Source organism: Nuphar pumila, chromosome 12 (assembly GCF_984573655.1).
Source record: "Nuphar pumila chromosome 12, dmNupPumi1.hap1.1, whole genome shotgun sequence".
Taxonomy (NCBI): Eukaryota; Viridiplantae; Streptophyta; class Magnoliopsida; order Nymphaeales; family Nymphaeaceae; genus Nuphar; species Nuphar pumila.
In genome coordinates, this window is record NC_143260.1 from 7,118,349 (window position 1) to 7,136,288 (window position 17,940).

Genomic DNA, 17,940 nt, shown 5'->3' on the forward strand with positions numbered 1-17,940 from the left:
TTTGTATTTTTACACTATCACTTTGTTATGAAACTATTTATCTCTTTATGTAGGGGTAGGTTGGTCTTTTTACCCCGCTACTATGTATCTCTTGTATTTATCTCATTGTATACCTCTAATAGTAGTCATCACCATAGTACTTGTTGTTGAACATCATATATTGTTATTTACACTTTCACACTTCCTATTGTTGAACACGATACCATGTATCCATCGACATTGAAATCATTTTCATGGGAGTTTCATCTTTTTACCCCATCACTTTCTAGTCGTACTACGTATCTCGTTTTGCAGGGATAGGTTTGTCTTTTTATCATGATATTATGTAGGTCTTCTATTTTTCTGCTTTTGTAGGGTATACCTCTAATAGTAATCTTAACCTTAGTACTAGTGGAACATCATAGCTGGCCATTCACACATCTAATAGTAGTTATCACAAACATATTTATTGTTGAACATCGATCTTGTCATTCACACTTCCACACTTCTTGTTGAACACGGCACGATATATAGATTAACATAGAAATCAATTTAAGAGGTAGTTTTGCCTTTTTACCTCACCATTTGGTAATTATACTATTTATTTATTTCTACAGGGGTAGGTTTATTTTTTTAACCAATTACTTTGTATTTCTTGTATTTTTCTGATTATGTACATCTAATAGTAGTCATCGTCATAGTACTTGTTGCTGAACATCATATCTTGTCATATATACTTTCACAGTTCTTATTGTTGAACACGATACCATGTATATATCGACATAGAAATCAATTAAGGGTTAGTTTTGTATTTATACCGGGCCATTTCATAATAAAACTATTTATCTGTTTATGTAGGGGTAGGTTAGTCTTTTTATCCTGTTACTATTATATCTTGTATTTTTCTAATTGTATACCTTTAATAGTAGGCATCGCAAAAGTACTGGTTCCTGAACATTATAACATGTAATATACACTTTTACACTTCTTATTGTTGAACACGATACTATGTATATAGCGACATAGAAGTACTTGTTGATTTATTTGTGATGTTGAGTGCAAATCACAAGTATACCCCTTTTTTAATGGAGACAGTGCCCCTTTTTTTTTCTTTTGATGGCCAAACTGGACCCTTCAGCTGATAGCAGTTTTACTGACCATGATATCACATTTAACCCAATAAATAGCATTCTTAGTATAGATAAATAGAACATTTGATAAAGGCATTCATAATGGCGTAATAAAATGAAGTTAGACAATGATGCCCCAAGTCCTAGGTAGAGAATTTGATCTCCAATCACCAAAATTTTCAGAAAAAAACTGATAAGCTTTCCTGTTGAAGAAAATCAAGCTTAAGATTTCATGGAAAGGGTAAACTATAAGCAACATAGATAGAATAAAATGTTTCCAATAGCATGCATTAATAAGCAATTCTGCAGAACCCAGAATATTCTGATTCAAAAAGGAAACTAATTTTGAGTTTCACTGACATACCAACTAGTGCTGACTGCTGAGAAGTAATAGTATGAAACTTAAGCCCATTTTGTCATGCTTTTCACAACCTGATTGTCATATTGTATTACTACATAAGGATCGCTTGTTCCCTGGAAATTTTGTATCAGTAAGTAGCATTATTTTCAAAATGGAACATTACTGGAACTGTCAATGAGTGTAAGAAATGCATTTGTTAGAAACTAGTTTCACATGATAGCATTTCTTTGAGAAAAACATTATATAGCCCAGAGCCACCCAGAACTTCCACATAAATTGGTCAAAAAGACTGACAAAAAAACCTCACCCAAACAGTGTTAATGGCTTATTTTTCTTTAATGATCAAGAGATGAACCAGAATTTACAAACCCATATTTCAATCTCAGATGGCTAAAATGCCTGAGGTTAGCTACACCACACCGGACAAGGATCCAGACAAAAATAGAAAAAAGATAATAAAGATAATGGCATATATATATATATATATAAACTCCAACTGACAAAGTAAATAGATTGTACCCATATATGATTTAGACATTTTCAGGACTCAAGACAAATGAAATATGTAGAATATGGCAATTGAAGTTTGAGTGTTAAGTTGAAGCCCACAATCTACATGTTACTTGTAAAAAACAATATTTTGATAGGATCAAAGGAGTGACCTGGCATGGTATGATGTAGTAGACTAATAGCTTCTCATGCAACTGTGGTATAGGTGAATATACTGTCCACATGAGGCCATGATAAAAAGAAACGAGCATCTTAAAGATGTAGCATCTTCATAACCATGCAAAGGTGTCTGAGTGCCTTACTGAAGTTACCCTAGATGGTAAAGATTCCTTTTCACTCCATCCAAAGTGCTTTTCTAAGTCCAAAGACCGAGTAGGTGTTAATGTGCATTGTGGTAGATAATTTTATTTGTTTAGGATATCAAAATGCAGATGTTGACCCAGGTTAATTAGCAGGGTCACTGTCTAGTTTGTCATGATCATCGGGTTTAGCAACAGTTTTAACACTTCTCATCCAATATTCACTCGGATTACTACGCAATCATATTGGTCAACTCAAAATCGGCTTCAACATAAAAGAAAGATGAAAAACGTTTTAGACCTGTCTACATTCTCCAAATCCATTAGACAGCAAACTGCGATTCAACAAAATGAATCAATAAAGATAAAGAAGAAAAGGAACCAACCCAGGGATCCATGGCAGGCAAATCCACACCCTTCATCAAATTTATAAATAGCTTCCCATCATAAACCTCACGAAGGAACTGCCTGGTCAGATAAATATTTTGAAGGGTTAGAATCGACAAACAAGAAAGCATCCAAGACTCTCTTAACAACGTAATCAATTTACAAAAGCGTGTCAACCTTCACAAACAACACAAATACATCACTTAACTTAACCCAGAACTTCTTTGAAGAGAACATGCAAAATCTAAAACGCAAAAAACCCTACAATTCACCAATCGAAACAACCTCGTTTGAGTACAAATCATTCCAAAGGAAGATCAACACAATAGATCATGAATTTCCTACACGAATTTTATTACAATCAAGAAAACCGGTAGGCGGTGTGTATGCTAAAAACAAATCGATTGGGGGAAAAGAAAATAGTAAACGATCAAACTGTCTTACTAGGAGAGATACACCGGTCTGGAACTCCGCGACATCAATCTCACGCGTCCCCGCGTTCTCCTGCCTCAACGAGCAAGAAACCACACTGAGATCAAAACAATCGCACAGACGAAGGACGCCATGGACGACGAGTTAGGGTTTAGAATGGCCCAAGAATCGCAGATCGTCTCTGGTTCTCGAGGGGAAAGGGGGGAGACGAATGCTCTCCGCGAGAGCTTCCAGAGACGTCTCTTCTGTTTCTTGATCATGTAGTAGCGAGTGAAAGAGAGAAGCCAACAATTTTCAAATAAGCGTGTGGATGGCGGTTGGTGCTTGGCGGGCCTGCAGAGTACTTGCTTTATAAAGGCCTTCAATTGCCCGGAATTTATAATTTTGCCATTTTCAAGAAAACCGGTAGGCGTGGTGTGTGTTCTTCCTAGAACACAAATTTGCATGTTCCATGTAACGATGAATAACTTGGGACCCATGATAATTCACATGCCGTTGCCCAGAATGATTTTATAATAAAATAACATATAAAAAGGGTAGATATGCTTTTAACGAAAATGTTCTTCCGTAAATATCCTCTCATAAGATAGATATGCGTTGGATGAAAATGTCCTCTCACTCTTTGTAAATAAATTTGCACGTGTCGCTTTTGTTTTTAGCTTGTGTTACAACCCATGGTCGTCTTCTCGTTCCTGACTGATTCATAGTTTTTTTCCTTAGAAAAGGGGGGTTCAGGGGTTCCCCCAGTGCGGGTTTCGCTGCGCGGTCAGCAGGCGGGGGTCCAAAGGAGGCCGCCCTTAGCGAGGGGTCTCTGGGGGGCAGTACCCTCCAAAACAAATTTTTCTTGGGCTTAAGTTTGAGACTCAGTTTTTTATAGATCAGACCCGACTTGTTTATGTTTAGGGTTGTTGTCCTTGCCTTGTATAAATTCTTTTTTTTCTTTTTCTCTTATAACTGTTGAAAAGAGTAATAAGATTTCTCTCTGGGCGACCGTAGTTTTTTTATTCTCTCTTTGTTGAAAAAAGTGATTTACAGTAGAAATCATATAAGAGAGTAGCGATTTACAGTATAAATCAAATCAGAGAGTAGCGATTTACAGTAGAAATCAGATAAGAGAGTAATGGTTTGCAGTAAAGAATTAAATCAGAGAGTAGCGATTTATACTACAAATCACATTTTTACTGTAAATCGCTACTCTCTGATCTGATTTCTACTATAAATCATTATTCTCTTATCTAATTTCTACTGTAAATCACTACTCTCTTATCTGATTTCTACTATAAATCGCTACTCTCTAACCTGATTTCTACTGTAAATCGTTACTCTGTTATCTGATTTCTACTGTAAATTGCTACTCTCTTATCTGATTTTTTTTGTAAATCGTTATTCTCTGATCTGATTTTAACTGTAAATCGTTATTCTCTGATTTGATTTCTATTGTAAATCGCTACTCTCTTATCTGAGTTCTACTGTAAATCTCTACTCTTTGATCTGATTTCCACTGTAAATCGCTACTCTATTATTTGATTGTCACTTTAAATTGCTACTCCCTTATTTGATTTCTACTATAAATTGATACTCTCTTATCTGATTTCTACTGTAAATCGCTACTCTCTGATCTGATTTCTACTGTAAATCGTTACTCTCTTATCTGATTTTTATTATAAATCGCTACTCTACTCAGTTCGACGTTGCCACCGTTATCTTTGTTATAAATTACTATTCTCTGTCTACTCGGTTTGACGCTTGCACCCTGGTGTCATGATGAATAATAGACAAAATGTTGATTTCTCTGATAGTTCAACTATTTCTCATGAACAGACGACGACAAAGGGTTCTTCAACGATAATAGACGATAACGATGACAAAGGGTGCTCCGACGACAGCAAACGATGGCAAAAGGTACTCTGGCGAGAGCAGACGACGACAAATGGTGCTTCGACGGCGGCAAAAGACGACAAAGGGTATGTCGTCAATCGGAGCTCCTATTACATCAGATGGTGCATCATCAAAGGGTGATCCGAAACGTTTAGGGCGATATATTATGAGGAACTCCTATTAAAGCCGAGGAGTTTACTCCTTAGGATGAAAATGATGATGATTTTAACCCTTTATTGCAGGAGGGCTTTTTTGTCCTTTACTCAAAACATCATTTTATGGCACTAATGGTGGAAAAGAGTACTTAAGTCTTTGTAAGCGCACCGAACTCCGATGCTAAGTGATGTCGACGCACATGGGGAAACGAGCCCCACGTGCTTACATACATGGTGCTCATTCAGACCCGAGAATACGCACATGCATGTTCCGGGGGGAACATATAACCTGCTTCGGTGTGTAATTGCGTATTGAGCACACTTTAGGTGTAAACTCTGGTGCGGGTTCGGATCCAATGAAATCGGAACTAAAGTCGGTTGAAGAAAACCTTTTTTAAGCCTGTGTTAGACGGATCCAGTCAGATTTGGATCAAGACGGAAAACACTAGTGCGGAGCATAGTGACTAAACGTTTTTTGGGGTAAATATCGGCAGCCAATTTCTTGTGATAAAATTAAACTTTTTTTTCCTTGCATTTTTTGCAAAAACGGTGAAGTTTTTACTTAAAAATTAAAAACCAGTTTTTTTTGCAAAGAATATGAGATGTGACAATTTTAATTTATGGAGTTTTGATCATAAAATATTAACCAGCCCCACATTTTTTTGATTTGATAATTGATTAATAGTCTTTTATGTCACTTGGTATTGTACGATTCCTTTGTTGTGAAATCATTTACCCCTCAAAGGCTAATGAGAAGAATTATAAAATGGATTGGAAACTATGTCAAAATCTTGAAGAAATTTTAATTGATAAACCCCTTCAAGTATAGCCAATATCTTATTGCAAACAACTCTGACAGCCTCGGCAGAAAAATATGCATTTGCCTAGTACAGAGATTGTGCAATTTGATCTCTTTCTTCTTACCACTCTATTTATTCTTATAAAAAGAAGCATGATTCGATATGATAAGAAACAAAGTTGGTAAACAAAACTGAAGGTGAAGTTTGGAGATAGAGCAATCCTTTTTGGTGTGTATCTTTGACTGATACAACCTCAGATGCTTCAATTGTTGTTTCTACGGTGCGGAATGCAAGTCCTGTTATCAATGTGATCCAAAAGTCTATACATATATGATTCTCTTTGTTGTCTGGCCAAACTCTTAACCATTGCTGACCTTGCCAATGGGCCACTATAATGAAACTTTTTACCTTTGGAACAACAAAAAAAAACCCATCACACTCACTGAGTTCATTGGTGTAGAACCTCCAAACCCATTAGAGAGTACACTAGCTTCAGTCTCCTGGGAAATGATGAACATCCATAGATTTCAATCTTGGTAACTTTTACTAATGGGCTCCAATGAGACTCTCATTACAGAAGAGACTGAATTCGCAAAGCTTTAGAATTTTTCCATTTTTTCCGTTTCTATCAATACTGACTCGGATCGGCCAGCTTCAGCCATCTATCTTAATGGGTTTGAATTTTAATGCATAGATCATATATGGTGCTGGCCTAATTTGCTTTTCCACCCTCACTAATTCCGCCTAAGCTCCAACCACAATTATTGAAAACTTTTAAAAACCTTTGAATCTCGCTTCATTGGAAGTTCATTTTCAAAGCGTGAAACCATGTACTTCTTTCATAATTATGACACCTTGAGCTTTCGTGAAGTTGGAAATGCAATTTCATGTTAAAAGTAATTATCCTTTTTAATTTATTTGTTATTATAAAGCCTATATATGAAAAGTACTTTTGAGCAAAATGTTTTTGTTGAACACGGTGGTTGGAAATTATGTTAAAGCTAATGACTCCTGCATTTATTTTAAATCTATCAATGTTATCTTTATCTATTGTTGCTATGGTCTTTGTGTTCTAATTTATTCTTTTAATAGAGAAAACCCCAAGTGGATAGGAGGTGATTTTAAGCAAGAAATTCAGGTGAAGGTCATATTCTCCATTGTTGCACAAATTACACAGATTATATATTTTATTATTTTTGATATGTTTTTTCTCAGGTTCGTTTTGGGTTTTTGAGTGCATATGATTCAATCAAAAGCAGGATTCTTTCCTTGATCAAAACCCCAATAGGCTTTGTGTGTGGCTTTTCTTTTGTTCAGGATTGCTTGTTTGAAAATTTCTCTTAGAATCTTAGTTTATAAATTGTTCAACTTCATGCAATGCATCCAAATTGTGTGTTCTTCCTGCTTCAGTGACTATAATATGCATATTCCATGTATTTATCCTTTTCAAGTTGATAACATTGAAGGCCATGTGAAATCTCTCTCTTGTTCATCCTTAGTAGGAGCTTCTTCTATGTTCATTTATTTGCAGTATTGTTCATTGCAAGTTCAATGCAAATTTTTATTGTAGCCATATCTATTTGAATCACATGCATTCTATTGTAGAAGAAGCCTATCTAACTACAACCTACGTGTCCTTTCTATTATACACATGATCAGAAAAAAGGATATTCCATGGAACAGAGGTTGACTGGGTTAAAATTAGCGGGGCATGATATTCTGGACATGTACTTATATCATGGACTTGAACCATCCATGGCTCTTTAGTCTCACCCATCAACTATGATTGCTTTGACACAATGTTGAATCTACATATCATAGTCCAGTATGATATTAGATCAGTACTCCAGTTCCAGGCTACAATTTTTTCTTTGGAGGCCTTTGTAGATATTTCTAAAGCCATTTGAAGTCCAATTCTATGACAAAGCTGAAACTCTGTGATGGTCACATCTTTATAGTGTTTGGATTTCTAATTATTTGTTGATTTTTGTTAAAGGCTTTTCCTATACAGTTTGATGGTTCTAGAATATTTTATTGTTACAGGGGGAGATGATTTAGAAATCAGACCCATTTGGCATGTTTATGTGATTGGACATAGTTTAGGTGGTGCATTGGCTACCCTGTTTGCCCTGGGGCTCTCATCAAGTCAAACGGCAAAGTGAGTTTTCTCAGTTTGTCTTCAACTGAAAATTTTGCTTATTACAGCTTTTCAGGTAATGGGTCAGGCCTGAATGGGGTTAGATCTGACACTGGCCTGAGATCCATAGCATTGAAGTACTAGTATAACAGTGGACACGACTGGGCTACATAGTCTGACACAAGAATGTGCTTTACGAGATATTAACTGTTCTGAACATCTTCTGCCTTATTAACTGTTCTGAACTAGGCAAGCAAGAAACAAAGAGGCCACTGCAAATCTGCCGAGTGTATTTAAAAAATTGGTTTCAAGCTTATGTGAACAGAGCAGGATTCTGATATAAGATGATATATGGTCCCATCTCTACTGGATGCTTGCTCATTCTATAAACAGCTGTGGGATATCAAACATGGAACCTGGAATCCATGTCCAAATGAGCAGGCTTAAATTCCGATACAATATTTACATCCAACTTCAGGAATTAAATGTAGAGATAGGGTCTCTGTCTTTTGTCAAGTAGACTCAGGCCAGGAGAGAGCTTAATGAAGAGACACTAGACAAGAGTGAATTTGTCAAAAAATGATTTTGGAAATTGCTACAGGGATGTTATGCCATGCATAAAATGCTTTTTAGAGATGCCATTGAACTCTAGCAGCAAAGAGTAAGAATGCTATTAAATTTCTTCCACTATATGTGATACAAGCTTGGAGGCTTAGGAAAGTGTAACAGAACAGGAATGCTTTAGAAACATCCACTACACCTTCCCCATGTGAGACTCACCAAGAGAGGAACTGAGGTCTTCCTTTGACTGTGATCGCCTGCTTTGAAGCCCCAAGTTACTAGCGGAAAAGCTGTGTGGTAGGGGGCTGATGTTGTCACTGCTTAAACCACGTGACATTCCAAATGGCCGCTGCACAGGGCTATTAACAGTGGGACTTAGTGGCATCTTCACTCTTCCATCACCTGAAACATCATGACTAATTATGCAGTTGCCATATTTTACCATGTTAAGATTGTTCACTAGCAGTGTCATTCATCAGATTTCTAACCATTTTCAGCATTTTTATATGCCAGAAAAAGGAAATTTTAGATTGAGAATGGGACTTACCAAATAAACCAGATTATGATCATATACGTCAAATATAAGAAAAATGCATACATGCTTGGCTTTTTATAATATCAGTCACTAGTTTCAGTAATATTATAGACAAAATATACTCATGCATAAAGCACTGCTTCAAATTTAGCCATCACAAAACAAAATAGGGAGAAAAAATATATTAGCATATCTTTTAGATAATATAAAGGAAACTATTCTTTCATTAAGGATGCGGATGTGGGCATCTAAATGCATCTCTCTATGTATCAAAGCCACTAGTATTGCTGTTGTTTTTTAAAATATTATGCACTTATTGCTAGTAGCCCCTGATATTTTGTAAAATATCATTGTTTTTAAATATATCAATGATGTTATTGTCAAAATCTCAGACATTTTCCTCAACCTAACATACTAATTCCATGAAGGATGGGGAAACTACCCTCGGGTTCATAGACCTAGTCGTGTTGGCTAAGCCTGCCATACTTATGGTCGCTGTCCGACGGTGTAAACCCGTGGCACACCCCTTGCCCCTAGGGAGTCGCCCGGCTATGGCTAGGCAAAGGCTTATTGCTTGCACTCATTAATGCAAGGGGCTGAAGTTAATGGAAATGGAACCTTGACAACCTGCCTAGTGGCCAAGGGCCCCTCCACTGCACCAAACCCCTTGGGGCTAACCTAGCATATTATTCTCAATTGCAAGTTTTAATAGTCGTATCATTTCTTATAAATAAAAAGTAGCTACCATAAAGAGCCTCATAGAAGTCATATTAACATTTGCAATGGTATGATGATACTACGATTCATAACACCTCTAGCCTGAGATTGTCAAAGATGAAAGTACTATGAAGTATGAACATTTTATAAAACGTTTACAGTGGCAGTCTTTTAAAAATGATTTCATGGCACCCAAAGAAGAAAACAATGACATTAGTCCACAACAACTTGAAGGGATTCTTCAACCTAATAATTGTAATTCATAGGATCCATATCCAACTCAATGTCCAGCAAGAAATATTTTTTTGAATAGAAGAATATTTATTCTCTACATAGAATTCTTCCATAAAAACCTTACATACTATGTCATATGGACACTTCACTTAGCACACATAACTCATGCTGATACGACGACGCTTGGACACACCAGGATATTTCATGACAGTCAAACCAGCGTTGGATACATTATGTCATTAACTTTTATCTATTTTCTTTTACAATCTTGATTTCTTATTTTGTATTTCTTTGCTCTTTTTCTTTTAAAATTTGTTATCAATTACATTATATTTCATTTTCAACTTAGTTCTATTATTTGAAGATTTTAATTATAGTAATTTATGTTGTTCAAGAGTTTACACTGGAGATGATATTCATGTTTAATTGGTTAAGGTTAAGAATTATATAGATATAAACATATTGACAGACATACATATGTTTGTGTCTGTATGTGTGTACGGCCATGTACCAGTGTCCTAATTTCTGAAAACTGTCATGTCATACCTAGCATGTCTGCATTGTGTCCCTTTCATGCATCCATATCCATGTGACAGCTTATGTATTGCCTAAAAGCGCTGATTGTGTTCATCTAAAACTTCACACCATAACAAATTTTAACAAATATGTCAAAGAAAACATGAAGTAACAAATTCATGAAAAAAAAGCATGGACGTATACTGCGTGTAGGCATGTGGAACCAAGCTTGAATTATTACGTTGAAGCAGACTTCAAGACATTAAAGTTTCTATTAGAAAAAGCATTTTTTTACAACAATTTAAATGAAAGGGGGTGGGCCTCAAGCTGCCAGCTTCTGACACATGAGTATAGTGCCTTGAGGAACTCATAAGGCATTATGTTTTGAACTCTTTGAGCACCTATTTTCAAGTCACATACGTGGCACAATCCTGCGTAGTGGTTATTATGTTCCTTGTTTTCTGAAATCACCAACATAAAACAGGAATTCATCTCTTTGTATATATTGAGCAGAATGATGATTCTGCCAGCATATGTTTCCAAATATAGCTGTAAGATCATCTAGTTTTTAATGGTGATTCTGGTGCATATATTCAATATATAGTTTTACTTTGAAGATGCATTTTGATGAAACTGCAATCTAATGCTGCTTCAATGGTTACTTCATTTATCATGCTGGTGGGTCATGCCTACAAGGTCAACTACCCATTTACAAGTATCCTTATTTTGCCTACTTTTTATTACAATGCAACCACGGCAACCATCTATTCAGTTCACTGATTATTCTACAAATTGCAAGTTGTTAACATGTTATAGTAAAGGACCAAACCAGATTCTCATCATTTAGAAAATAAGAAACAGTGGATCGTTACTAACCATATCCATGACCAGAAAATCAATAATAATGTGTTCTATCAAAAGTTTGAAGCAATACTGTAATACTGTAGCAGAAAATGTAATAACCCCTTAGCAACAAAGAGAATATATATTGTTCAAACATAAAGGAAGTCCAAAAGAATTTTTAAGCCGTATGGAGGGAAGGGAGCAACGTAAAAGGTCCATGCACCTAACAAAGACAAACCATTCCTTAGTGCAATACTCCTATTAATTAGTGACAAACCCATCCCTAATACAGTTGGGTTTTTATCATTCATGTAAGAGAGAAATAATGATTGGATTTAATGAGGGGAAAAAATTCAAAGCATCATAATGAATCCAGAACATGTTAACGGTTGCAGATGGTGGTGGTTGGTCAAGGAAAAGAACCAGAGAACTATTAAAGGCTGCAGATGAACAAGACAAATCTTTGAATGGAAAAGTGTTGTACGCAATATGAATTGACACAACTATTGTTTCAATAGCAAGAAAGCAACCAAATCAAAGAAAGTCAGAGATAATACAGTTGTAAGATAAACACATTACAAGGTGACATAGTAAATAAGAAAAAACTACTCAGATGCATAAATGTGGCACTAAACAAAAGATTATACACAAAACAGCCAGAGAGAGGAGCTTACCTGACCACCCAAGAGTAAAACCTGAATTGATAGGGCTCAAAAATTTAAATCTAAAAGTAGAGCTGTTTGCACTTTGGTTCATGATAAGTGGGAGATACGATCTATGAAAGCATCTTGGGGCTCCTTTCAGGGTACAATATATGATGGTAAAAATGAGTATCAGGGATATAAATACAATAACAATAAGAAGAGGTGGACTCAACTTCTTAGGGAAAATAAAATATTTCTGAATGTCAAATTTTCTTGCCAAAATTGCCCCAGCTTCTGCTAAAGCAACACCTAGTGTCCAAGTGATGCTCCCAGAACCAATAACCACTTTGGTGTCATCCATATGCAGGCCATCTCTCAAAAGTGAAACTATGTAAGGCACACGGAAACAATATTGCTCTATAAATGGTTGCGGGGCGACACTATTTTTAGCAACTTCCCATGTCTTTCCACAAAACTGCTGACCCTTCTGCAGCACATCATCAAGAGAAGCTTCAGAGCTCAAGTTAAAAAACTTGAAGACGACAAAAAATCCAGACATTGCATAAAACTGTCCATAGGGAGGGGGTAGATCATCAGTTAAAGCACAGGGTTTCTTTGTGCAATCCGTGCCAGCATCCAAATGCAACCATTCTGACAAATTAACAGTTGATTTTGCAAGTGATGCACAATCCTCCCAATGTGGGCTACCCTGCAACACAATAATGGTTCCTGATTCTTTCCTCATGCTTTTTCTCCCAACCAGGGGACTCCCTTCATGATCAATTGGATCACATTGGGTACATACATACTGTTCCCTATACCCAGTCTGCAAGCACGGATGAGTAAGTTCTATCTTGCCATTTATCTTTTTATTGATGTTTCCAACCTGCTTCTTGAGAAGGAGAGCTACAGATTTATCAAATGCATCATTTAGGCCATAACCAGAAAGAGAATATGCGCTAAGATGATGCTTAGCAGCTCCAATGCTAAAATCCAGACTTGTTCTACCATGCAAAATATCCCGAGTTTCGAAAGTTACTTGTAGTGAGGAACCGCCCAAGTCTAGAGAGCCAAATGTTGCTTTTGATTTTCCAAAACCTAATGTATTCATGTGATAATTAAGAGCTATCCATCCATAATAAGCTTCATCCATGCCACTGATAATCTTCACATGATCCTTCTGACACATGAATGATGAATTTTTTAAAATTAACCATGCCTTATTCAGAAGCCATTCTGAATCAGCTTGTGGTAGCCGTCGAAGACCTGCTGTAGCATAAAGGTATAAAGGCGTAGTCCTGTGTGCTCTTTTGGGTATTTGCTTCTCAGCCCACTGAAGAAGAGGCTCTATGGCAGACTTTAATCCCGAGATATTGTGTACTAACTTATGAAAACCTGGTTCTGTTTCCATACGACGATAAGCACGACCATTCCTCACAATGGGTTTTCTTTGAGGATCTTTAGGCAATGATTCAACTATCAATGGAAGACTTACATGGTGTCTACTGTTATCAGGGAACCACTCATAGACATAAGCCCGAGTGCCTGTGCTTCCACCATCCAAAATCACAGAATATTGTGATGATCTGCGGTGCCAAAAAGCACTAAAGTATCTTGAACAAATGTAGAGAGAGAAAATAAACAAGAAAATACAAAAAATGACAGTAGCTATTCTCAGCCATCTTTTCCATGCAAAAGAGGCTGGCGGCAATGCTTTCTCCTTTGAAAAACCTGAACCTGCATATTCCCTTTGCAAACTTGTGGGAACCAATTTTGCACGTGTTGTATATGTATCAGTTCCACGGTCTGGATGGCCATCTTCAAGATTAATGTTACTATAGGTTGAGAGATCTTGGAGAGATGAGGAAAGTCTCATGCTTGCCTTCTTTCCATATACAGCTGAGCCAAATCTCCAGTTTGAGGCTGTAGCTGGCACTGAATCGAATGATGCTGATGGTGCAGTTGGAGGATGTGGTGTTGTCCCATGACTCAAAGCTGCAGCAAAAATTGCTGCAACTTTTCCAAGTCCCATCCGTTTGGTCTTCAACCTTTATTCACTGTAATATCAATTCAAGAAAACATAATATTGTTTCAAAATCATTCAGATTTACAAAGAAAGAAAAGGATGACCTGAAACTAACATCTACCAAAAAATACAGTGAGAAGAGAATGAAATAAAATGCACATAAAAAGGAAAACCTATAATATATAATTGAAAAATCATCCAAAGAACCCTGGAAGCCTGAAACAAAACCACCAAGAAACAATATTCGAAGATGCATAGGTCAAGAATGCAATATGAACAAATTTATAAATCAAGGTTTCGGAATTAGATTTTTATCACCAACAGCATCTGCATTTTAATTTTATGACGGACATCAGCATTCATGGAACCTGATTCAGAATGTTAGTGACCACCTTTTCAACTTGCAAGAAACTAGAACTGGAAGGTTACTACAAACTTAACATTCCACTGCAAAAACACAGCTTGCTTTTTCTCCTAACTATGTTCTGCTGAGTGTATGCACCATGCAGCATAAAAAAAGATAGAAATCACAGTTGTAGATTTTAAATCTTGAAAGATTTATCTCCAATAATTGCCGAACAAGCCAGGCTTAAAAAGAAGATATTAACATAAGAAAAAATTTGTGTCCTTTATCTAATTCTGTATGAAAAGGAACATATATTTGTTAATGATTAATCATTAATCACTGATAGGCACAAAAAGAATATCAGTCAAAATGAGCAAGGTGGGATTGACAAGGTTGCAACACCATTTTCACTCACTCCAATCCCTAATCACTCAGTGCCCATCCTGGCCTGAGCCACTTGTGAAGATAGATCTCTACTACTAACGACATGAATGGGCCATAAATGAGGTGGAAACTCTTCAAGCATTCTTTGATTGTGATCAAGTGGAATATGCCATGAGCAAGGCAACAAATTGGCACATGAGGTAGATGTGGTCACTACTCTCCCCTAGTATCATGAAGAGGTCAAGGATATAGTTACAAAGCAAGGACACCACACAATTGCTTAAGAATTTATTCACTGAACAACCAAAACGAAGGAAGAACTATTATTCTTGAATTTCGTCACAAGACTCAAAATCCCAGTCAGTTCTGTTCAAGAAGTTCACCATCTCTTACGCACTAACATCAAACCTAGCCCATCTAAATAGGGTCAGAAAAAGATTTAACAGGGTTTTGTAGACAAATGCTGATCACAAAGGGTGACTTCAACCATGCTACTTTTGTGTCAGACCAAGACTGCTTCATGACATCTTTTATTCTTTTTCTAGAAACAACAAAATAAATAGTTTCAGGCTTTCAGCACACATATTCTTCTCGATGTACACAAAGGGAGATTTCTCCACGAGAAGGGAAATTGACTTACTCTGACCATCTCCTTTCTACCAAAAGATAAAGCCCACGAAATAGCCCCTATCACAGTAGTATCAAAACTAGCAGGATTTTGAACTGATAGGTCGGCAGTTAAACTAGAAAACACGTAAAAAAATGTGGACAGAGGTTCGTATTACTGGGTCACCTATTCATTATTTTTGCATATCTCCAGCCCTGTCTTTATTGAGAAACTGTGTTTTGTTCATGAGAATGTGGTCCTCATCGCGGTAGCTTTAGCCTGATATAAGAAGAACGAGAATTTTGAAAATTTAGACCGGAGGTCTATTTCTCGAATTTTGAAACTCTTCTGCTATTGTTCAACATTCCCATGTCATATGCTTCCTAAAGAACCTGAGATTTTCAATATAGCACAAAATGTCCAATTGTTGCAACTGCACATTATGGCCACAACAACACATACCCAACATCAGAGAGAACAAAAAAAAAATACTAACCTGTTTACTTAGGAAACCCATCTAGTGGCGAATTTTGAGTAATTTCTTCATGGAACAGCAAATAACAGCCACGCAATCAATACCACATAGTGACACCTGTTTGCCAAGAAAATACAACTAATTGTGAATTGTGAGCAATTTCTTCATGAAGCAGCTAATGAGAAGCACATAATTAGTACCACACCACCTACACATTCACAAAAACTCCCACAAAACGCACACGATTAGAGTGTGCACCTACCACAAGTGCAAAAAATTTCGTTTTCTGGCCACGACACGCAGCACTTGGCATCGATTGATCGCCATTTTCAGATCTTGAAATGCTCTACCCAAAATCCAAATCAAGCACTACAAAATGATGCAAACAACCTTTCCGCTTTTTGAAGAATGACCGCGCCAAGATCTACATTCAGAAATGCCAGACTCTCGATCCACTACTATCAGACGGTAAACAACACAGCCTAAAAACTCCGGCAATCGATCACCGTTACCCTTTCCACTCGTAAACTAAGACCATCGACTCCACAGCAAGCAAATATACAAAATTAACGAAAAATCTCAAAAATTCAAACCTCGAAATGCCCCAGAAATCACTGAAACACACCAAGCTTAGACCTAAAACCCGGAATTTAACCCATGGATTTCAATCTTCAAATTACCAGTGAATAAATAACTCGTTATACGTAGCAAAAGTATCAAATCCAGATCTAAAAACACGAAAAAACTTAAAATAATTCGGAAAAAACAGCTCCTTACCGAGATCCGCACGCTCTTCGTATCGGACCAAAAAATCACACTAAAAGAATCGGTAAGAAGCAACAATCCGAAGACATTTAGTGTTTTTCCCGATCCGTCGATCGATCAAAGAGTGAATCGAAGATTTGGGAGAGGAGAAGTAATATATAAAGAATTATTAGTATTCAAAAAATAGAGATCGAAATCTCGGAGTATAAAGAGAAGAGAGAGGGGAGTGCGGGTTAAGTTGGAAGGAACGTGGAAATAATTTTACTATTTTTTAATTACCAAGTCAATACTGTTTTATTTTTATTTTTTATTTTTTAATATGACTGCTCCCATGGATTGTATTTTTTATTTCGTTTGTGTAATTAGTCATTGATTATGACATTGATCGAGTTTTAATTATTTTTAATATCTTTGTTATTTTTTAATAAGAAATGTGGGGTTTAACGCCCGTAGGATTCCTACTAGTGACCCCCTTAAAAAGAATTCCAGTCCCTAGGCTTGTCGGCACTAGGAATTAGTGATGCACAAACGAGCCGAGCTAGCTCGTTGTCGACCTGTCTAAGCTCGGCTTGAGCTTGAACAGAAGTCCAGGCTCAGTGTGGATAAACAAGTCGAGCTTGATCAAGTTGCAGTGCTCGATAAGACTTGCACAAAATTATATTTATAATATGTTTCCAAGATAAAATTAGAAGGTTGTCTCTTTAATGGGTAAGGTGTTAGTCTCTTCCTCGTTCGAATTACTTGTGGGTTTTTAGTATATGTACATTTTTCTAGGTTATAATAAATACAACACACAATTTCGTGTCTTTTGGGGGACCCTTTATCGCTCTGCTCAACTTGAGCTCAGAACCGAGCCGAGTCTGAACAATGTTGTTCAAGCTCGAGCAGAGTTCGAACAGCCTAAGTTCGGATAGTGTGCATGCCTACTCAAAATAGTGCCAATGCTAACAAACTCTTCCTTTCTTCTCGTGATTTTGATCTTGGTGCTTGCCATGTGTCCATCTACTTCAAAAAGATATTTATGCCGAAATGAAGAAAACCCAAAGTGGTTTGATTCAAAGCTTTCATCTCAGCACCCTCACAACCACTCATATAGCCACACGATATATATATATATATGTGTGTGTGTACGTGTGAGTGAGAAATGTAGATTGTACTGTCGCATTTTTTTGTTAGGTCAAGTTACGACCCTTCAAAAATTTTGGTTTTAGGTGTTTTA

General features: G+C 36.7%; 1 protein-coding gene and 1 long non-coding RNA gene across 2 annotated transcripts; both read right to left on the reverse strand.

The window, feature by feature from the left end:
* Nucleotides 1–506: 506 nt before the first annotated feature.
* On the reverse strand, nt 507–3,423 carry LOC149819827 (uncharacterized). The gene is made up of 3 exons (XR_016426862.1): nt 3,111–3,423; nt 2,666–2,747; nt 507–1,583 (listed from the first exon to the last, which is right to left on the reverse strand). It is a non-coding gene; the product is annotated as an uncharacterized LOC149819827 (long non-coding RNA).
* Nucleotides 3,424–8,712: 5,289 nt separating this feature from the next.
* LOC149819828 (putative apyrase 7) lies at nt 8,713–16,929 on the reverse strand. The gene is made up of 4 exons (XM_089982186.1): nt 16,734–16,929; nt 15,978–16,073; nt 12,149–14,175; nt 8,713–9,031 (listed from the first exon to the last, which is right to left on the reverse strand). Exons 3-4 carry the CDS (start codon nt 14,148–14,150, stop codon nt 8,823–8,825), a joined length of 2,211 nt encoding a protein of 736 aa, XP_089838312.1. The 5' UTR covers nt 14,151–14,175; nt 15,978–16,073; nt 16,734–16,929; the 3' UTR covers nt 8,713–8,822.
* Nucleotides 16,930–17,940: the final 1,011 nt, after the last annotated feature.